Source organism: Battus philenor, unplaced genomic scaffold (assembly GCF_028537555.1).
Source record: "Battus philenor isolate CCGP_79_NKW_IND1 unplaced genomic scaffold, ilBatPhil1.0.hap1 SCAF_13, whole genome shotgun sequence".
NCBI classification, from domain to species: Eukaryota; Metazoa; Arthropoda; class Insecta; order Lepidoptera; family Papilionidae; genus Battus; species Battus philenor.
Genome location: NW_027181675.1, coordinates 13,805,854 through 13,830,397, shown reverse-complemented (window position 1 = coordinate 13,830,397; position 24,544 = coordinate 13,805,854). Strand labels below are relative to the sequence as shown.

At 31.7% G+C, this 24,544-nt stretch overlaps 2 protein-coding genes across 2 annotated transcripts in view; both read right to left on the bottom strand.

Moving 5' to 3' along the window:
* Nucleotides 1–24,544, bottom strand: part of Cht6 (Chitinase 6) — a 166,065-nt gene that overhangs the window by 30,177 nt on the left and 111,344 nt on the right. The window contains exons 17-19 of the mRNA XM_068777609.1: nt 24,154–24,390; nt 23,028–23,171; nt 22,525–22,945 (exon numbers count right to left, since the gene is read on the bottom strand). Of these exons, the coding sequence (XP_068633710.1) occupies nt 22,525–22,945; nt 23,028–23,171; nt 24,154–24,390 (802 nt within the window). The remainder of the gene's footprint in view (nt 1–22,524; nt 22,946–23,027; nt 23,172–24,153; nt 24,391–24,544) is intronic.
* Nucleotides 17,451–22,509, bottom strand: LOC137933420 (mucin-2-like). The gene has a single exon (XM_068777371.1). The coding sequence runs from the start codon at nt 22,249–22,251 to the stop codon at nt 17,944–17,946; it is 4,308 nt and encodes a 1,435-aa protein (XP_068633472.1). The 5' UTR covers nt 22,252–22,509; the 3' UTR covers nt 17,451–17,943.

Genomic DNA, 24,544 nt, shown 5'->3' with positions numbered 1-24,544 from the left:
GAAAGTTAATTACGTCATATACCGAAAACGCTTATGAATAATTTATTAGGCAATTTTAATGCCCGCCTTTAGGTGTACACATATTTATGTAAAGATGATGTTATTATTTTATTACTTCTAAAGTGTTTCGTGAAGTATTTTCCTTGTGTAAATTTACTTATTGCAATTACGTAACGCAATACGCCTAATATTCTCCAAATCTTAAAGTGATTTTATCATTAAAATTGTTGCCAGTATTTTTACATAACACGATTGTATTATCTGTTACATAACCTCATTGGAATTTTCCACACGAATTATTGTGCGTGCGTAGGAATACAAGATGGCGTATCATTATTCCATATTCGATTTATTGATCGGAAAAAAAATTCAAATTTAAAATATAGAAGCTATATAAAAATAACCGATATTTAAATTCGCGGGTCATTGGACTTTTTAACCTATACGTGAATTCTTTAAAGTATATCAAACTATAATAAAAAAGACGTCTGTACAACTCTTGGGTGTCCATCTCCACAGCAAAACCTTATCCCAACATGTTCTGTGCACTATGTTGCCTGTCAACTGCCATTTCAACCTGACCAATACGCTGGGCTATGTCAGTTACTTTCCTTCGTCTACAAATCTCTTTATTCCTGATTCGATCTCCTATAAATTTTCCGAGCATAAACTCTGTGGTTCCTTGAATTGACTAACATGTTTAATAATTATATCTTTACACACCTTAGGCAGATAAATAATATGCTTTTAATATATTTTTTTTATATATTTGTGAAACATAATTTTAGATATTTACTTTTAAAAATAAACTTTTAACTGTCGAACAATTTTTACAGAAGTAAACTGATTTATTTTAATTCTTCATGTTTTACGTAACAATAGAAAGTTGTGCAATTGATGTAATTAGGTTGTTTTGTAAATGTTTTTATAATTGTATCACTAATCCATTCACTAGTTATATAATATTTAAACTGTATTATTCACGTGAAACCTCCGTGAAGCCTCAATCATTTTTACGGTCTCAAGAGAAAGTGCGAACAAAAAATTAATTTGAAGAAAATGCGCAGTTTTTTTCAGTGACATTTAAATCACAATTCTTTGATTTTTCATTGAGATATATTATCATGTAATCTTCATATATTTTAAAAAAATAGCTTGTACTGTTTATAAATAAACAAATAAAATTAAAGTAAATATTAAAAGTCGAATAAAAACACAATTTTTACATTAAAATAATTTGTTGTCTATCTTGGTAATTATTATTAGTGCTGATGGCAACATTTTCGAAATGACAGATCAATTTAACATTCACAGATTAAAATAGCTTTAATTAGCACAGATATGCAAACAGATTATTCATAGGATGATAATCCGTATTTACGTATGTTATCATAATACATAGCATAATCTTGTTTACCGCTTGCATTAGCGCTTTCACCTTGTAGCATTTGATGGTACATTATTAAATCGTACTAGAACATTATAATGGTTTAACGGTAAACGGTCACGGTGGTAACTTATACCATTGTTTCTGTAGAACCTTTTAGGCAGGGGGCTTTCAGAGCTTCGACGGAACGAAAGGATTCGTGAATTTTGAAAAAAAAAATTTTTTTCTGAAGACTCATTCCAGTAGCACGACGTTTTCACGTAGAAAACAGCTCTACCCGTGTAGAGATGTGTAGTGTAATTGGGTAAAGTGTTAAAAAAATTGGGTATACGGCTTGGCGGCAGCGTGGGCAACTCGTCAATCTTAGGGAGGATTCTGATCCATCCTCGGATCGCCCGATCCTCGCTTAGGGCGGGAGATCGCCTCCGTAACTGGATCATGCTATGGTAGTAACTTATAGCTGTCATATACAAGCCACTTATTATGAGTTGAAAAATCTGTATATATATATATATATATATATATATATATATATATATATATATATGTTGATTCGTAATAGGTGTTAAAATTAAAGGCGTATATATAGCTTACTTGTCAGCAAAGAGGTTTTACAACTTAAATAAGTATTTTTTCTATTGAAATGCAACAGGCAACTTCCGGTAGTACAAATAACAGAGACAGATAATCAAAAATAATTAATTTAAATATGAAGCAATCAGAATTTTTAGAACGATTTTTAAATATTACTTTATCTATTATTTCTAAAAAAATTGTTGCTTAAATATTGCGTACTGTAGTACATTATTTGATAACAGACATGCTATATATTTGCCCCTTTTATGCATTTACATTTATTACAATCAGCCTGTATTATATAGAGTGGTGAGGAATATAATATTCCAAGTCATTTTCCACGATCGTCTCTCTTCCACACCTCTATTCTTTTTTCAAGTATTTCTACTTCATAAAATTGTTTATTTGTTTCGGAATATTGGCTTTTCGCCACATGTAATTAATAATTTTTAATCTGTCTAGATTTTTTGTGGACAGTATACAGAAATAATTCATCTATCTTCAAAGAAGTCTGAATAAAGATCTGACTATTCACAGTCTGTTTGCGTACAATCTTGAATCACTTTGTCCCCGAAGGAACACGTATAATCTGTAAAAGCTAATAATTGTCGGCAATGTGGAGGGTAAAAGGGACAGAAGACGGTCACCAACTTGCTGGGCTGACGCAATTTCAAAAACGTGCAACATTGCCGTGCACGGCTTTTTAAAACTTCAAGAACTTCAACTTTAAGAATAAAACAGCCTGAAGAATTTGCTTCGCCACGACCCTCAGTTATGAGGAAGTGTCGTAGAATAAGATTTTTTTTAAATAAAAATCATATGCAATCCCACAATTATGCCAGTTCTCTTGAGACTAGAATGTATGTGGGGCACACTAATGTTTTTCAAGTTCAAAAATTAATTGCTCTAACTATAGTGAAATGGATATAAATTACAAACATCCTGTACATACAGATGTCAAACGTGTTTGAACAAACAAGAATTATATTGTATACAATAATATGCGTGTAGTAGTTATAGGTTGTTTGGCAATTGGACTCATTGTTTGACTTACTGCAAGTGGGCGTAACACTGAGTAATAATAATGTGTTACCAAGAACGGAATGCCGTTTCAAGGTGATCGAGACGCTTCGAACGCAACCTACACCCGTGAGGAAGTGGCATCGACGAAAAATCAGCGAAAACTACACCAGTTTAACTTGTCTTTAACGACAATTACTTTAACCTTAAGCTTTTGTTTCTTTTGCCTCATTACTTCTTTTTTTAATTTCCCGCGTCATTTTTTTTTTGCTGCGAAGTTAAAGACGCTTTTGACTTTTGTAACTAATTTAAAAAAAAAGGTGCTGTCAAAATGTTACAGTATAGCTTAAAATATTTTCTAAATTTGAATATTTATTTATTACAATTTGTAAAATAAAATTTCAAGCATGTGAATACTGTAAACATATGTTTTGTTGTATCACGTTCATCGATTACCGCAACAAAGGTCAAATTCAATCGGAATAACAATTTGTCGTATTACCACTGGAGGACGATCGTGGAATAATACAACTTGAATAGACAATTGTTAAATTTTTCCATTTCATCTACTTATTTTTTATCTGTGATATCATAACAGTTCTGTTATTTTAAAACCGGCTAAGGCTATAAGTTTAAATAAAAAAATGTTTATGGAGATCAATAAAATCAATTATGACGGTTGGTAATCGATTATATAGATATCGATTAAGGAAAATTAATTTTATTTATTGTTCTTATCCTATACTATATATGAATGGTTATAAGTTTAGGCGAGTAATAACGGTAAACATCAATATAATTTTATTACTGCACTAAAGTCGTGCTTAATGGATTACTTTGTTTTTATATGCCAATATTTTATCAATATAAATTCATGTCTCACATACATTAAAATAAGTTGGATTCACAAACGATATATAATTTGTAATTGCGCAAAGATGGCTTCACGTACCGTGCGGTCTTGGCCTTGGAACATGACAACTTTTTGAGCAATTTATCAAAACTTTACTGTCAGTTTGACATGTTGAAAGAAGAATTGGGATATGAGGAAAAATTTAAATAAAAATCTTATTACTCCTTTCTTTTTAGATGTAATTGTTTATATAAATGTATTTATTATTTCGAATACTAGTCTATACTACAACCAGAATACTACGCAAAAAACTTTCCGATACAATTACGAAACTATATGAAAATCACTTTTTCTCTTCATACCAATGATTCGTTTTTGGACGTAATTCTAGATATAAAAACGTCAATAAGAGCATCTTAATTAGAACGAAACTTTTGTGCAGTGGGTAGGATCCGCATAAAATAACAAATTAAAAAATCGCAAATTCATGTCCCAAATAGATAAAAAATATAAATAATTTTGATAATGCAATAAATATTTTTATGCGGTGTACAATGGATAAAAAGGTCTCAAGTAGAAATAGCTCAAAACCTTACGGATAAGGAATTTCTGAAACTTAAGCGTTATCTTTTATGATTGTTTTTAACATAAATATTAAATATACTAACTTGCGTTCATTTTCAGATGACTATTTTCAGTTTCGTAGCCATATATATGAGATCCTATTTACAATTGTTTTTATTAATAACTTCGTCGATTATCTTTCACATAGATTGAAATTTTCATAACACGCACTAAAACAGTTTGAGTCGATTCCTTTTACAATAACAACAATACAGTCAAAACAACATAATATTTATAAATATGAATTAAACGTCACTACTTCTTAATAAACCTTATAGATTACTTCATTTTACGCGTTTCGAATAAAAAGCTACTAAACTGTGTTAAATTGAAGTAACACCGGCGTCACGTACATGACGACATAGTGTTGTACGCGTCAGCCTTGGCTTCGTTTATCGTGAATAGTGATGGGCTAATGACCATAGATTATACGAGAGCATATTAAACGTTACATGTGTAATGGATTTGATGAGCTTCCTGTATTGCGTTTGTCTGTTTAATATGTTTTTTATTTTATTTTATAAAAACTCTGCGATTTGAAATTATTATTATTTATTTTAAATTATAAATGTATTAATAAATTCCTGTCAATTAATGTATGGTGGATCCTAACTTAAATCAATATCTTAAAATTATAAATATTATAAATATAAGTTAATGATAATAGAGTAATAAAAAATATTTTCAAAATTCGGAAACTTATAATATATTTTTTTCACTAAATCTTAGGTTCTAATATCATTAAACCGCTCTAAGCCACTTAGATTGGGGTTCAACAGGGCGAATGAGTTGAATCCTGATTTAGAATGGTTTCATAAAGAACTAATAACTTAATGATAATATTGTAAGAAAAAGCGTCTTTTAAAATTCGAATCACTTTACTTTCTTTACTAAATTATAATAAAATTAATTATTGTTTTCTATTTGTCTCTGCAGACTTTGTACAGACAGAAGCTATCAGTTGCCTTCCAATAGAAAAAATGTATTTTACATTAATATATTTCTAAAATTAATTTTCAAAACTTCAAAAGCTTGTCAAATGATTTATAAATTCATCACTCTAAGGTTTTTACACCTATAACCAAAAAATATCATCTATGGAATAGGTAAATTTGTCTCTGTACTTTTTTTTTTATTTTGTACTAGAATTATTTGTCTCAGTAATTCTTAATCAATAATGAATTTAATTTGTCAAATGTTTTCACAGACTAATACCATAATAAATGTTGTCATTATACAAACATAGTATAAATAATCAGTTAAAATATATTTACATATAATATATATTGATTAAGATGGGATTATATAAATGCCGTTGTATTTGTCCAATTGATACTCATGGCTGATTGCTTTTGACATCGGCACTACAGAGAGAATACATATATTATAGTTATTTTTAGTTAACCGGTTTTTAGACCTCTTTAAACATTATAGAGCTGTAATGGCCGCATATTCCATATGCAATATATTCTTACGGATTCAAAAATGGAATGTGCAATCAAATTCTCGTTTTTTGAACAGTATTAAGTTTCGATATTATCCACTTTAAACTTTGTAGATTTATCAGATAATTCCAGCCGTGGGAAGAATCGTACTGGACCTTCGGATTCCCCCATAGATTTACAATGAAAGCGGCCTACATCTAGCGTCTTCCGAAGACTTTAACAGGTCGTCCGTTTGTCTTGTATGTGGATGTCCTATGCTGCCTTTGCCGGTCTGTGAGCTCTCCAAAGCCTCAAAGCCCTAGCGGCCTTCTGCCCTGGCACTGTCACTTCAATATTGTAACAACGAAAGTTTAGAACCAACGAGTTTTACCATACTTACGGAATTGAAACGTGGTTTGTGTAATATGTAAACTAATAAATGCCTTTAAAGACCAGTCTTTACACGACTTTAATGATTGTTAAATCTATTATTAAACCATAAAACTATAATTAATTTGTCAGCTTATTTATAGCTAAGTGATGGGTAATACCGTTTACGATTTATCGATGAAAAACTAGTGACATGTCAATCACATCACTAGCGCTGTCTAGAAATAATATATTTTAGTAATGAACTTCATTGTACGCAGTACTAGATGCGATTGCGTATCGATATTAACATTTCAGATGCGGTACGTAAACACGTGCTTGTTGTGCAGTCGACCTTGTTTACAAGTTATATGCATCCTCTTTTATAACCGGACATATATATAGTATACACAAAGTCATAACAATTGTTTTTTTTAATATAGAATGGAAACTTTATCAATATTTATGATCAAAGTCTGTTCATATACTATCTAGTTAATAACTATTTCATATACATAATTAAATAACAGACTGACAAATATAGGACCATAAAATATTACCAATTTTCAACTATCACTTTGGTACAAGACATTAAAGCTTACATAGTTTTTTACATTTAACAGTAGATTGCTTTGTTTTGTTATAAATTTTAAATGAAGTTAATGTATGCAAAATTATAACAAAAACAGTTTAATATTTTACGATTTATTTTTGTGATGATATTGCTGATTTCGATACAATTTTTTGTACTACAGACGGGAGCTGTTTATGCACTCTATTATATAACCCAAAGACTGTTTTGACGAAAAAAATCGTGAAGAAACTTGTAAGAATTTATTAATATACATACGTATGTTATTAAATTAGCGATATAGGTAAGATTAACACTAGAAATATATATTATAAAAGGTTGTAAATTTAGTTGAGTTATAAAAGCAATATAATTTTATTACATCTTTATTGCTACACTAAAGTCCGGCTTAATTGATTATTTTGTTTTTATACATGGCAATATTCTATTGAATATAAATTCATATGTCAAAAACATTTAAAATCAGTTCGATTCAAACAAAATTCGTGAATACATGAAATATAGCTTAGCATATTGAATCTTTGGAATCTCGTAGATTTAAATTGCAATACCGCATTTTGCGGGAATTCAATTTGTTTTTAATTTTAACTAAAGTATGCTCTCTCGGAATTTTTTCTCAAGACGTACTCTAGCGATGGTCATCAATAATACCTCTTATTCCGAAGATAAAAATATCTTTACAAATATTTGTTTTATTACTGATGCCATATTAGGTAAATGATTAATTTTGGATTCATGGATTCATTCGAACAGCCTATAAAAACCTCGTAATTTTCTTGTATAAATTGCAACGTCGATAACTATAACATATGTAGTGTGTTTGCACCTTAATATCCGTATATTTATTCATTATAATGTTGCCCTTACATGTCATGTCACGTGGACTGTTTGCTTTGATCTTAAAGCATTTGCTTAACCCGCGTGCCACTCTATTGCGACAGACGCACAAAACCTCGTCCTATATTAGAAGATTTTCTAACTGGCTTTCTATTTAAACTACAAAACATAACTTCCGCGTTATCGACTTGTGCAAATATATTTGAAACTGAACTCTATTTGTACCATAGATAAAAAATACCGTTATGTCAATTTGACGTAATATTTTTTTTAATAATCTGTGGTGACATTAAAATTAAAACGTATGTCAGTCATGTTTAAATACAAGTGATATTTAGTTATAAAAACAGCAGACGGCTTGTTATAGAATAATGTGCAAACTAGGCAAGAAGTTATATCTATTTCCTAGACTTTGCAAAATAAGGTGTCTGCAAAATTATGTTTACATTCGACGTCCCTTTAAAGAAACTCAACTGAAATACGCGAGGGACATCGTATGGTCATATCGTCAGTTCTGGGTTAGGCTCCGGAGGAAACCAGAGTACTAGCTCAGATTCAGAGTCCTCAAATCGACGCTTAGATAAGTTAAGAATAGAATAAGTCATGTATATTCTTGTATAACTTTTTAATCAAGAAGTCTCGGATTTGAGAAGATAAAAAGAACTAACTATAATTAGCTATGAAAAAACGAACTAAAGAGAATAATAAGAAGCAGGGATAGGCATTTGTTCCACTCGTTCATTTTCTATTTTTTAAAAGCGCTATAATAAACAAACAATTTTAGGTAATTACCATCCGAATGACCAAAGAATAGCTCTCTGATTAGGAGAAACGCATAGCGATTTATTTATGTGTTAATGGTGTCGACGCTAATATAAATTTCTCGTGTCAACATTTTAGTGTTTTTTGAGGTTAGAAAAATAATTCTGAAGTATATAAATAATTTTATATTAATATTAACGAATAGAATCTATGTCTACTTATAATAAAAACATTCAATGTACGCAGCATTTATGTACGGATAAATTCATAAACACGGTGCTATCAGTTCAAATTTTAAATTTTCGAAAAAAAATCCTATTGATTTAATTTTACTAATTGTACTTGCAAGAGCTTATATAGATTTATGTTTACAAACTACACGAAGTGATAGTTAAAAATTGACTTACTGTTACACAGTTAAAAAATTTAACGAAAGCCGCCATATTACTTTTAATAACCAAAGCAGATTATAAAGGCGGGAAATATCACTAACTGTCAAATTTGCCTCTCACATCGCAATGGTAAAAAAAAAGTTGTTGCCGGTTGCTTATGTATTAGCTGTCAATTTAGAAAATCAATCAACGCGAATCAGCATAATTACGTAACCTTGTTTGCTGAGTTGAACAAGATACGGCGAAAGCTGTTTTCTCCGCACTAGCGGTGTGAAGCGAAGAGACTGTATTTCTTTTGCTATGAACACCTCACTACTTTTCTCGGCGCACATTATAATCTATGTTCTCTTAGCTCCGAGAGAAAAAAAAACAAATGAGTCGAAAACCAAAAGAATTTTTAACCTCCTTTGAATAATAATGTAAGTTAAATTACATTAAATCTAATAAATGTCATTGAAATAAAGTTCGTTTTTTTATTACGGTGACGTAAATGTGATACAAAAAAAAAGAATTATATAAACGGCCTGTATCTATGATCGTAACACATAGCAAAGAGTGTTTACTGGATTCTTGATAACAGGAAATCTATCATGCGATTGCAAGAACGTGGAAGTCTCCGTATCTGTTCTATGTGTTTACGTAATAATTATTTCCTGTTGCTATCTCGGACACCATGGTTAAATTTGCCATAGATACGTGATTTTTTTTAATTTAAATTGTATACTAGAATATTATATATATCGTTATTGGTAAAGTCTATAAAGTTACTTGATTACAGGAGTAAACGTTTGAAAGGGGGTGAATGTATTGCTCATTTGCTGTTAGTTAGTGTATGTTATAACTTATTCAAAATTAAATGGTTTCTGTAAATAATACATAACGTAATGTTTATAATTTTTTACTTTTTTGTTCTCACTGTCCCTGCAAACTTTACAGATAAGAAGATATTGACCTCTCGCATTTCAATAGAAATAATAAATTAGTGTTATATATTTAAGAGTGATCACTTTATACAGGATAATTGGAAACAAGTGTAAAAGCTAATAGAAATTATGTCATTTGATGAAAGAATGACACTATGGTTATAAGGATTAGAAGCGTTGGTTTCAAGAATATTTTTTTTTCTAGGATTCTTGTTTTTATTTTAAAATAATACTTTTTTTAATATTCAAACGGACTTATGAAATAAATTCCAACATGTTCTAAATATTCTTTTTAAATGTCATTCTAGAAGTATATAGTAATATGGTACTGTTTAACTACATAACATTCTTTAATAAAAATGTCAAATATTACTGCGTAATTAAATGATTTTATTTAAATTATATATACATATTCATTTTTGTTCACAGGAACGGAGAGCAATGGCGAAAAAGACGACGGTTCAAGATAGAAGATAATAACTCTGAATGCTGTAAAAGTAGAAATTTAAAAACTGATATTTTATCTGTAAAATAAAGTCAATCAATTTGGGCGTTTCTTTTCATCCTTTATCCTTACCATACAAACCAATTAGTTTAACTGTAAATCATTTCAATAGTGTTTATAAAGAATAAAAATTAAAAATCAAGACTGTAATAAATCAAACTTTTCAAATTAAACGAAATATGTTATAAAAAGAATAATTATAATATTAAGCATATAAATTTTAAACAATTGCGTTCTTCTGAATTATCAAATGTTTTAAAATTCAATAAAAAACCACCTGCACCCTTGTTCCCTCCACTTTTGTTCACATATAACACAACAAATTAATATATTTAACTAATATTATATATTTCTTTATTATAATTTCGTAAGTATTAATATTTTAATTTTACTCTTAGATAAGCTGTCATCAGTTTTGAGATAGTGCACCTTTTTAGTCTGTGAAACTTTAGTTCAGTACTGCCAACATTCTTTTGATTATGATTTTAAGTTGGATGACTCAAAAAGATTGTTGAATATGAAATATATTTGCTGAGAAAACATATTGCCGCATGTAATTCTTGGTAAATATTAATTTATTTCGTAACTAACATTTTTCAATAATTCACCGGCATTAGTATGCAATAACGGAAATTGCGTACAAACGAAATATGCGCAAAACCATCATGTTATTTCAAGATGTCCAAAACCGGCCCATAAAGTAGGTCACCCCAGTAAGATGAGTCTGGTAATCGTTTATGGTAAGGTCATATTTCTTAATTTCTATAACTATTTAGACTAATGTCATGCAATAAATATACGCGCCATAACTGACAGTTACTTTCCCGCGCTTTTGTATGAAAAAATCGATTTATTTGATTAAAATAAATCAGTTTACTTTTAAAAATTTACGTTTAAAAGAGTAACACTTAAATTGAATTTAAATTATTAATGCTCTATTTTGAAATTTAATAAATGTAGTTATGAATTATTATCCAATTAAAGTATCTTCAAAAGCCAATTAATATTATATAGTAAACTGTTCAATAAGGTATTTATAGACGGTGCAAATCCTAAAATTGCATTTATTAACATTGTAAATGATTTATCAAGATAAAGTTGAACTCGTAATCATAATTCTAAAAGTTTAAATATAACTTGCAACAAAAAAATGTATGGTTCAACTGTTCAAATACTAATATTTTCTTGAATGATGTACAATTTTATAACAATAATTTTTCTAGATTATTCAATTTTAATTAGAGCAATGACAAAACCACAGATAATGATTTTTTTTAATCATGCCAGGCTTGACTGCAATTTTTAAATAATAGATAATAGATGAGTTCTAATAACACTACAAATGTTCGAAGATTTATTTCTAAATTGTGTTGGTTTTTTCACGTTTTTTAATATATTTTTTTGTATATAACCAATTCACACCGGTCAAATACTATCGTTTTAGGCGGCCTTCTTCAAATTTGATGATAGTTAAATTGTTATAGTAGAATAACAGTTTATTTGCAATTGTAAAGAAATTTTGCAAATTATAACAATATTTCATTGTAAAAAAGTATTTTATTATTATATTCTCAATATAACATTGTAATAATAATAATAAATCTTTTATGTCAAACATAATGCTTAGATAAATATCCGAACTTATTCAAACAGTAGTAGGTCTATCTAAAGATTTTTTGCAAATCATTCACTCGTTATGGTTCAATCCTATAGTAGGTTTTGGTCAATTTATGTATTGAGCTCAATTTATACTTTTAAACTATTTTAGTCGTTTAGTAATTTAGTAAACAAGTCCAGGGTCTACTTCTTCTTGATACTGATCACGTTAAACATTATTTTGACGTACATGGATAAACATTAACTTTGGGTATAAAAAAATTTGTTTTGACTAGTTATGGGAGTTCAAGAGAGACGTTTTAAGGTTTTATATTAACATGGTAGAACGCTAAGTATTTATCTTAAAATAATTTAACGTAATTACGTTCGGATATTTGCTCTATAACATCGGATAATATCTAGAATTACATATTTCAGATAGAAATTATCTACTAAATGGGAGTCCTCAACTTAGCTGTGATTCGAGAGTATCCAAGATGGATTAAGTTTATTGTTATAATCTGTCTAAACCACCGTGTTTCACATCTCTGCCCAAATACAAATATCTAGAATTATGTATGTTCCAGTTCTCAAGACTTCGAAGCGAAGAATATAAAATTTGAACACAAAAAATTATTGTAAATATTTTTATGATTTAATTCAGTTTGATCAATGACCTGATTAATTACGTTTTATTTTCACTTGAGTTTATAACACTAATTAATACATTAATAATGTTTAGGCTTTTTAATAGAACGTTATCTAAATATAAATCTTTAATTATAATACACATCGCATGTTAAATAAAAATGTGTAGCGGTCACGTAAGAACGCTTAGTATCGCTGGCCACTGCAGCTACAATACTTTTTTTAAATCGTTCTAGACAAAATAATCAAAATTCGAACGTCGATTTGAATATAGACGCCGTCAGTTATGTGACAGCTGTCATTGTACTTGGTTAGATTTTGAGGAACAAATACATACTTGGTTAATGAATAAGCTAGTACAAAGGAGTGTTGCAGGTATATATATCATAATACATCGAGTCATATAAATTCTTCATTACGTTTATAATTGCATTGTATGTAATAATTGAGATAATTGATACGATGTTTGTGGCACGTATTCGAACCGTGAACATTGCGGTTTGTACAAGTTACGAAATGGAAATACATTATGAGGTTGATATACACTAATTATTTCTACAGTCGCGCACGCATATAAGACGTAAGTTCAGGCTGACTGTACCGAACAATAATGGCTGCGTTGGTATAGAGTACAAATGCACATTGGAGGTGTTATAAAATAATTTTATTTTAATTCAAAAACCTGTGTAGGTTTTTGTTCCTTATACAGATCGACACAACATGTTAAAAAGATTAATTGTCAGTAGGTGGGTAAAATAGCGCTCAAAACAGATGGTCGCCAAGGTATTTCAGTTCGGAAGTGAATATCCTGGATCGATTTCCACCCAAAAGGCAAACAAAGCGTAAACCTTCTTAAGATCTGAAGTAGGTATATGTCCAGCGGTGGATCTCATATGGTTGAAATGATGATAACAGTGTGAAGTAAGTCAATAAAAGGTTTCGAACCTATGATCTAAAACAATGAAGTAACAGATGTTAATAAAACCACAATTATAATGAAGATTACATTGCATTAAATGATGGTTTATTTCGGGAATTACTTATTCAAAAATATATCTTACAGTACCCGGCGATAAATATTTTACATCGACCTTTGGAAAGAGACAATTGGCTAATTTCAGCTTCGTAGAGCGTTATCTCTATCGCGCAAAATACAACGACTGACAAAACGTCACATAGGTAGTGTGGGATAGATTTAGTACTCTATGAATAGAATCATATGAAATATATACGGAATATATACCAAAATTACATTCTTTTTTAAATTTTGTGTCTGTTTGTTCCGGCAAATCTTTGGAATGGCTGTACCGATTTTGACAGGACTTATATTGGTAGATAGCTGATGTAGTAAGGAGAAAGATAGGTCACTTATATTTTAGAAAAATTAATACACGAAACAAAATCTAAATAAACATTTTTTTTTTAAATTTAACACACATAGTCGCGGTAATAGCTAGTTTTTAATATATATATCATTGACACTCGAATATTTGTACTATCTTAATTATTTATGATAAATTTTACTATATTAATTTTCATGGTGTGTATTATAATGTATTAAAAATATTAGCTTAGTCAATTTTGGCTAAATGCTAGTGTAGATTGTTAAAGTGAATGGCATACGCGAGCCAAGCTATGTAATATTGACGGTATATAAAGGAAGTGCTTCTGGGTCATTGCGGGACCTAAATATTCGCTTAATCGTCTCGCTCAGGGGTGAGCAACCTTTTTAACCAAAGGGCCAAATAAAATTTAATTTTTTTTTCGGCGGGCTGCAATTTAGTAACACTTCATAAACATTAAAATAAGAAAACATACAGATAATAATACAAAACAAATATAAAAAGGATATGAATAGATAAACTAATATATTTGAAAATTATAATGAGAAATTTGGTACCGTTTTTTCGATACATGCGTATATATAACACGTATTCAGTTTTCTAAACGTGCGTCACTCAGTATTGAACAGTGGTTAATATTAATTATTTTTTTCAGTTTAGCATGCACCGTATTTTATTATAATCTAATATATAAAATTCTCGTGTCACGGTGTTCGAACTTGAACTCCTCCGAAACGGCTTGACCGATTTTTACCAAATTTTACATGCGTATTCAGTATGTCTGAGAATCGGCTACTATCTATTTTCCATACTCCTAAGTGATAAGGGTGGTCCACCCCTAAATTTAATTTTTAATTTTTTAGACAATTTTTTTGGTGTTTATTTTATTATGATACAGCATACAAAAATACATACAAACCTAAATTTTCACCCCTCTACGATCAACCCTTATCTTACATTTGTTAATTAAAAACTTTAATTTTTTTTTGCAGAACAACGTTTGCGGGATCAGCTAGTTAATTTATAACAATATATTGATGAGAGAAAGTCGATAAAATAAATTCAAATTTAGAAATGCTTGGCGGGCTACATAAACATGTTTAACGTGTCGCGTGTTGCTAACCCCTGATCTAATTGGTCATTGCAAACATCTAAATATCTTATAAAACTCATAGATGAGTTTGTTATGATGTTGTTGATGTTTAATGCTGTTGGCATTTATAGCTTCACCGTGTTTGAAGTGACAGGACGCTAAAGTTAAAGAAGGAGGACCTTTCCGTAATGTGAGACTTCCGAAACTTTACAAAAATTGTCACGTTCCTTAGTAGAGAGGAATACGATACAAAGAGAAAGAAATACGCTTTTAACCCTTAGTAGCCTGATTCACGAAAGTGATTTTTTTTAATATTACTGTGTGAGGGTCTAGATGAAGGGAAAAATAGATTTTTTTTTTAATTTCGTTGAAAAGAATATTATAGAACAGTAAAATACGTACAGCCAACCTATAAAAGAACGAATAGTAATGTGAACATTCGGTTTAAAAGATTGGTATCAAAATTGAAACACTAGGCTATTAAGGGTTAAATAAATAATTTAATTGGTTTTGTAAGCCGCGAAGATATTTAGTTATACGAGATATAGCTTCTTGTAGTAATTGGGTTCAAAAGTCCAAGTTGGGGAACCCAGCTTAGACTGTCACTTGTTATGCGTTTAATATTCAAACTCTAAGGCAATCTGGAAGATCGTATAGTGAGAAATGGTGCATTAATGATATTGTGGCAGCTCCGTGCGGATACGTCGTTCGTGTACAACTGAGGACCGGTTTACCGGAACGTGCGTTTTATACGTCACTTCCTTTTTATAGTGTGCGAGAGGGACGTCAATGGAGCGAAGATTGTAAAATTATTTTTGACATTGTGTTTATATGTGTTATAAACGCACGAATATCTACTTGTACGACATATGAAAATTGAACTAGAACTCAAGCATGAACTGGGATATTACTTAAAATTTTAAATATATATCATGTCTATTTCAAAAGAATATAGACGCATTGTCTCATGTGTTACACCTGACGTGGAAGTTACTAATGTGAGGCAAAAGAAATGTTGGTAAACCTCATAAATGATGGAAGAAGTCAAGTAAAGCCAAGGGTATTTGGAAACAGGTAAATCAGACTTTATTTAAACCGAGATTCATATCGCAGGATATAAATGATTGACCATATCATATTTAAGATACCAACTTTGCTGACAACATTTGTAAAAAATAAAATCATATAAAACAAAGATTTTTTTATTACTATTACGTAAAAAACTGGGAGATTGATAAGCCTAGCAGTGTTATAAAAATTCTCATGTGCGTCATGCTAATCGTGTCCTTCTCTTGTCCCATCACAAACATCTGTCGGTGATTAGACCAGACTCGCACTTTATACAAATCATCACACTTTCTTAGTGAAATAATTGTGTTTCAGCTGTTAGAATATTACACCGTTAGTACTATTGATTAATATATTCCATCATATATCAAATTTTAAAGAGATGTAATTACAATTATAAAGTTACACGTATTTAACATTTAAATTTAAATACTAGATAATTATAATAACACGAATTTTTTTACGAATCTATTTATATGAACCTATGCTACAACTTCATTGCGGTTGAACGTACTGTTACTCTCTAATTGATTGACGTTACAAAACACGCCCATTGTGTACAGATGCCTATAAGAAACAGAACAATGGTACTTGGGTACAAAAGATAAAAAGTTTAGCTTTTAAAAACCTATAGAGCCTTAGTATAAATACATTTATGTACTATATAATTGATGGTATCTTCATTTTTATATATATTACGTACAACAGGATGATTTGTTGTATAATAATTTAGTTTTATACATTTAATATGTAAGAAAATATAGACACTAAATTCTCATTTATTAAATAAAATTTATTAAATATATATCCAATATTCTATTTAGTTAATATAATAATATAATACCCGGCGATAAATATTCCACATCGACTTTTGGAAAGAGACAATCGGCTAATTTCGACTTCGTAGAGCGTTATCTCTGTCGCATGACTGACTAAACGTCACATAGGTAGTGTGGGACAGAGATAATGCTCTACGAAGCCAAAATTAGCTGATTGTCTCTTTCCAAAGGTCGATGTGCATCAATCGTCGGGTACTGTACTCTATTGCAACGTGCACCAGGCAACATTCGTTGAATAATGTCCCCGCAACACTAACGCCCTCTTTTATAATTGATATCACCATCAATACTTTTTATATGATTACCCTACATCTGCGTGAATTACATTAAGAATCATTTGCAAGTATACCCTCACTTAAACATGCAATTTTAATGATTGCTAACTAGTACAAAATTTTATATGTAAATTTGTCAAAATATTATTGATATTAAATAAACATGTGAAACTTACCTTATTTGTCTAACAGTTATTCGATTTTCTTAAAGCATTCCACACTTTAGTACACAATTTGATGGTATTCCCCAAAACGAAACTTATATTAGAAACAGAAATAATAAAAGTGTATTCACTACCAATTTATTGCATACCTTTATTTCCTTTTTGTTACAATACAACTTTATTCATGATATAACACAACAAGCCCAATATCGTATCACGTGTATGTACATAATTCCATTATTGGCTACGATTATGATTCATGTTAGTATCAATTATAATATAGTTTAAATAATAATTCTAAAACTAAACTAAAACAATTTGTATCCGAAAGATCTCGTTCACCATATGAACTAACATAAGTAATATACATTTTTTGGTACGAACAAGCTTTCAGGCGAACTTTTAAGTCTACGTTAAAGCTATAAGATTTAATAAGATATGACTATAGAGAAATTGTAGAGACGTTCCTATATATATCCTATATGTACAAGCAATCTCTGAGAATACAATAACAATATCCACTTTTAACTTTTTCAAAGAAACGATCATCGGAAACGTAAGATAGATATTTAAAAGAGATATATTAAAACCATAGAAAGGTTAAGACTAGCGAAGAAATAGAATCAATTGTTATCTCGTGTTCAATTTTAAAATTAAATATCTCCATTTGTAACTGATGGAGTTCCTGTACTTCTCCTCGGTACAAAAGATGGTCTGAAATTTGGTCTTTTAGGTTTAGTAAATGTCTTTTTTTCCGTTGTAGTTTTAGGGGTTTCGGTTGTATATATTTTAGGTGTAAATTTGGCGACAGTGGTTTTCTTTCTAACATCAATTGGTACGTTTTGCGCCCGACCACCAGAAAATCTGGATTTGCTTGGACTAAATGACAATGTCTTATTGGTTTTATGGACAGCGTTAAATTTGGTTGTGGCGTTTAGTTTTATAGGCGTCTTCGGAGTTACTACTGTCCTAGTTATATTTGATCTTATAATTGGTCTTCTTACATATGGGAAATTTGATTTTTTGCCGTTCCTGGGAGAGATTTTTGTGGTGGTTGATTCTATGGGTTTGGATTCGGTGGTAGTAGGTTTAAATGTAGTAGTTGTGTCTTCTGAAGGTATCATTCGTGTCGTCATTAAAAGGCTTACAATGGGACTCGTAATCATATCTTTAACAGTTGTATTAGGTGTCATTGTTGTAGGTGGACTTTCAATTATTTCAAGTGTCGTTGATTTAATGGTTGGTTGCATTGTGGTTGGCTTATCTGTGTTTACTTTTATTTCAGATTCTTTACTTTTGTTATCTAGACTGGTAATGATATCCATTTTTAAAGCTTCAGATTTTGCAGGTTTTCCTTGGTTTTTTTCATTGGCTGCAGCTATTGAGTATACAAAAAATGGTTGTTCTTTTGTATTTTTTGCAACCGGAGGTGAAGTTTTAAATAAACCTTCTAATGACAATGTTGATGCGTCATTTCGTACTATACGTGGTGTAACAACTTCAAAGTTTTTTGCTTGTTTGTTTAGTTCATTTTCGTATGCCGCAGGTACGAACTGCCACTGAGGATATGTTTGATGTCCTTCAGTTTTTTCGGATTTTTTGTCTTCATTAATGTAACTTAAAAAGTTATCGTCGCGAACGTGTTCCACTTCACGTTTAAGCATTGTTTCTTTACGTTGAGTTACTGCTTTGTGGTTATGTCTATATGCCTTGTTCATACTTTCAGAAGTAAGAAGATTTTCTTTAGGATAGTTGTCGTCAATCAAAGACCTAGCGTTTCTTGCTTCGTCAATACGTATAGGATTATTTGGAGGATTATCTACGGGATATACGTGCCCAAGTTTAGTTAAATATATAGGGATTTCATCTTCAACTATTTTGATAAGAGTAAACCGACTTACTTCACCGATTTTGTCGACAGTCGGTTTCTTTTCAATAACGATTGGTCCTTCTTCAATGAATGTAGTTTCATTGTTTTTATTTAAATGATGTTTATCAAGCTTAGATGAGACCTCCACTACTCTACTAACAGAAAACAATTTGTTGAATTGAGTTTTGACTATAGGCGGAGGTGTTGTAGGAATAATTGTTGTTTCGGGTACAGGTTCAGTTGTTGTATGTCTTTCTGTTGTTGGAGCTATTGTTGTTACGGGAGCTGCGGTCGTTATTGGCGCTCTGGTCGTTAACGGAGCTACTGTCGTCACAGGAGCTAATGTAGTCTCCGGAGTTAATGTTGTCACAGGAGCTAAAACTGTTACCGGAGATAATGACGTTGCTGGAGATTCTGTTTTACTAAATGTTACAGGTTCATTAAATACATTTGACAAAACTTCTCGTGGAGCAAGTGTTACTGTTTCTTCTGTATTCTCTAAATAATCGCTTGTGTTGTTTTCAATATCTATTTGTTCCGTGGTCGTTTCTATCTCAATTTTATTGGTTACTTGGGATTCAGGTTGAGTGGTCACTTGTTCTGAATTTGAAAGATATTCATTGTTTTCTGTTGTAGTTATTTCAATTGCTCTAGCAGTAGTAATTTTCTTTTCTTCCTTAATAGGATTTATTACAGGCTTCGAATTATTTTTAGATGGTATATTTGGTTTTGATACTGGAATATTATAACCAATAGGGACGTTTTGGACGCGCTTTTTCGTATCATTGATAGGCTTGTTAGAAGCAAATCTATTATACGATACTGTTTTATTTTGTTCGTTATCGATAGGTATTTTTGGCAATTGTGTGGTACTTGTTTCTAAATGCGGTAGCTCTGTTGTCGTAGTAGAAGTTCTGAAAGTATTAGAATTAATCAATCTGGGCTTAAACAAAGGTCTTCGAGAACTCGTGGTAAATCTTCCGAGAGTAGTTCTAACAGTAGTTGTAGTTGTTGTTGTTGTAGGCTGTTCTTCGTCATAAATCTCCTCCTCTGACCCCTCTTCAAATTCATCATTGCCTTCGTCTTCATATTCTTCTTCCGAATCTGGTTTTCTGGTGTACAATTGGCTGGGAGGGACGAATACAAAAGGATTTTCGGGTTCTTCATCTAGACCTTCTTCATCTAGTAGTTCTTCGTCCGAATATTCATCCTCCTCTTCTACTTGCTTTGTAGTTCGCGCTGTAGTGAATGGTTTTCTTGTGTATGTACGCGAAAATAGTGGTCTTCTTGTAACAGCAGGTTTAAATGGTTCTCGACCTACGCTAGCAGGACTTGTGTAAACTCCTGGGTTAAATTTTCGACTAAAAGTTTTACTACTTGACGGTAATGAGGATTCTGTTGTGGAGGTAAATAACCGTTTAGGTGGTCTATAAGGTAACCGTGATCGTGGTGATGGACTTGTCGCTTGTGTGGTGGTTTTTATTGTTGTTTCAGGAGTAATTTGTGTAGTATCATTAACTTGTGATGAAAGTGGTGCGACAGATGGTTGCGTCTCTGATAAATCAATGGCTTTGTCATTAGACTCCACTGCTACTACTGTTTTTTCATCTGATGCTGTATCAGCCTTTGAAGTAGAATTAAAAGTTTCACTTTCTAGTTTGACTTCCATTGCCGGTATATCTGATGTTCCTCCGATTGTACTGTTAGAATTGTTTTCATCATTAGTTATAGTGACATTTTGTGACATAATCGCTTTATCATTTATATTAGATATATTTTGTGATTCTTTTTCTGTTGTAGTGGTAACGTCATCATTTTTATCTGAATCTTTTTGTAAATTATCGTTATCAGGCGAACTGAAATTGCCGTTTATTTTTTCTGTCAAATCGCCTGCCTGGGAGCTTTCGAAAGACTTTTGATTAGTTTCAGAATCAGAAACCTGTTCTTCAGTATTTGCATTAGATTTAATTGCAAAGCTTTCATTGATTTGTGGCTTTAGATTTTCTGTTTCTAATATAGCCTCATCATTTTTGTTTTCAGATTCATTTTCTGCTTCAGTTTCAGATGTTTTGGCATTATCTTGCCCAGTATTTTCTTCTTTTAATTTTGGTTGCTGTTTTGTAAATTCAAACTTTGGTTCTATAGGTATCTCTTCGGCCTCTGATATACTTTGTGTCGTAGTTGGAGTAGCTGTCGTCGATTTAGTTTTTTCTCCGTAATTTGAGGTCAATTCAGGGACGTCGTTTATTATTTCAGTACTTCTAAGCTTGGTAGTAGCCTCGACTTCATATTCAGATGGCTTTATTTTCTTCCTTATTATTTTACGAATTCTGGGTACAGTTGACATTGTTACATCTGTGACTGGGGGAGTAAATGTCGTCTCTGCAGCAACTGTTGTTGTTGTGGGTCGTCGCCTTATAACTTTAAATTTTCTAGTACCACTATCACTAGAAACAGTTTCGCCAATGCCGGACGTTTCTGTGGTTGTTATTCTGTCTATCTCCTTCAAATTTAAAGATTCATCATCATGATTTTCATCATTGTGTTCTTTTTCTTCTATCGCACTTTCTGAAAGATATATGTCATCACGTTTGTTTTCCAAATCATCTTCATCACTATCCAGAGTAGATGGTTGTTCAGTAGTTGTTGTGGTAGTTGTAGTAGTCGATATTCTGGATGGGAATGGTAATCTTCGTGGCTGAATACCGGGCACGCTGTTAGATGCTGATGGTCTGGGCCTACCAAATGGCACTCGAGGTGGAACTCTTGGTGAGATCACGTTTTCAGATCTATCTCTTACGATTGGTTTCAACGTGGGTCTTGCGAAAGGCCTTGGTGTAAATCGTGCAAAAGCGGGTCGTTTTTGTGTAATTGCAGATTCAGTAGTTGCAGACGGCCCGATGGCTTCAGTTGCCGCAATAGTTGAAAATCTTCCTCGACCTCTTGACAAGATAGTAGTTCGTTTATCATCAATAGTCGTGGCTGATGCTTCACTGTCTTCTTCTTTATCAATTTGAGTTGAAGGGTTTTCCTCTTCAAGTTCATCTTCATTTGTTTCCCTCCGTACAAAGGTTGAGGCTTCAGATTCCATCGTCGATAAAGAAAACTCATCGTCTATATTAAACTGCGGTCTAAACTGACCTCTTGAAACGGGTGAAGCGGCAGCAGGTATTGAATCATCCTCTGCAGATTGGAGCCTAATTCTAATTTTTTTATTTTGTGTAACTCCCGTGACTTCTCGACTGTCGGGGGTAGTGGATCTAATTTTTCTAGAAAATACAGATTCTTCCGTTTCCGATGATATTTCGTTAGGTGTGGATAAAGGTCTACGGCGACGTACAAAATTAAAATTCCTAGAACTCACCTGTGTAGTGGAGATAGAAGATGATGTAGTTGGACTAGTTGTAGTTGTAGATCCACGTCGCCTTAGTCCGTTCCGGCGTGAAGGAGTAGTGGAAGAAACTTCGGTAGTAGTTGAAGTAGGTGATGTAGTTGTAGAAGGAGTCGAAGCAGTAGTCGTAATTTCAACCGTTTCACTTGATGCTGATGTGGATGGCAGAGGTTCAGGTGATTGTACTTCGGCTGCCGTTGGTGAATTTAAGAAAGATGAAATTTGAACAGAGAGAACAGTAGTAGGTTCCGGACTACTAAATTCTTCAATGGGAGGAAGAGTCGTGGAACGAGTTCTCAAGACTGAAGTATACTGGGGTTGTAAAGAGATAGAGGTTATTTCTCTTTCCAATGCAGACTCTTGTGATTCAACTTCCGTTTCTGAATTTTGATATCTGCAAAGAGTTAAATGCTGATAATATAAACTCATATTAACAGAAAAGTTACACAAGAAATATTGTTTTATAATGTACTTACTGTATTGTGGTAGTTTCGGAGGTTGGGCGATTTCGTCTTATTGTTACGTATTCCGGAATGTTTTCCCTTCTAGCACTTACGATGTCCAAAGAATTTACAGCTTCCGAGACAGAAACTTGTTCTCCGCGTTCAAACAAAGCATTCCTGCCGATAAATGATAATCGTGTTTTACTATGAACTAATTAGCAATAATAAAATGTAGGATAATGATGATATGGTAAAAATACAATAGGTGTATGGAGTGACAGAAAAAATGATCCGGAAAGAGTGTTCCTGATATGTCTCAGTGAACGTGTTATTGAAAAAAACTTAAGTGGGAGCATGCTGCGTAGCTATAGATATGAACTACATCCAACCACTAGACTACATTTGGCCTTTTAGAAATATTATTAAGTCAAGAGAAATAGAAGAAAATACATCGAATTTACTTGTAATCCACTAAGGATTATTTATGGTGATCACCTCTGATGTTATAAAAACAATTCCAGAATAGCCTAATGAAACTAGAACAATGAATATTGCTCCTCTGTAGTAGCAGCTTTCACATTATGTGAAACTACAAGCTTAAAGGATACATGCAAAGTGTCCTAAAAGGAAAAATCAAATGAATATAACTCTATTTACAAGGCACCGTGAAATACTGACTGTACCAAAGTTACAACTGCAAAATGTCATTCATTTGTAATAAACGAATCAGATTTTAATAAAATGCTGTAAAACATTACCATTAACAAAATTCAAAACGCCTATTAAAAGTTCTTCGAAGGAAAAAGCTTATTACTCAATATAAATTCCTTGGCAGTGAGGTCCCTTGATTATTTTTATTTCGTTAAGGCTACATCTGATAAAATGTATGTATAAATCTCTGTTAAGCGTGATTGATAGATGCGTTGTTATGGAGTTTCCTTCTGCTTTTCCACAACTATAACACTTTGCGAAGCATAGTAGAGTCAAAAATGAAATAGATAGATAATAAGTTGACGATTCCAAGTTCCAATGCTGACATATGATAAACTAATTTTATACTTATCTTATCTTTACCAGAAAGTTAGACTGCAATTGTAGGGTTAATAAATGCAAATGAATTCTGAGGGACAACAAGCAGCCAAATAGAAAAGAATAGTACCTGGATGCTGAATCATCTTCGTTATCTGGCACCGCTGTAGTAGTAGGTCGTGATCTTCTAATATTGACATACTGTAGTGGTTTAGCAGTCGTTGCTACCTTGGATTGTTCACCTGCAGATCTGCCTCTAGTTAGGTCCTGCTCATCTACTTCTGGTTCGTCGTCAACGTCTTCACTTTCCAAAGAGCTTTCAGTTGTAGATGTTGGCGGAGTGCGGGATCGATTAATCGTCACATACCTACAAAATAAAATACCAATATCATGAAAAGATTTACTAGAAATATTAGAATCATTCATGTTTTTTCATTGGACATAGGCCTCGCTATCATTTTCCAATATGGCCGGTTGGAAGCGGTCTATATACTTATTACTGCTATCTTTAAAGGTCCAGT

Coding starts and splice junctions, on each gene's coding strand:
- LOC137933420 (XM_068777371.1), bottom strand. CDS start 22,251: ATGGAATCTGAAGCCTCAACCTTTGTACGGAGGGAAACAAATGAAGAT.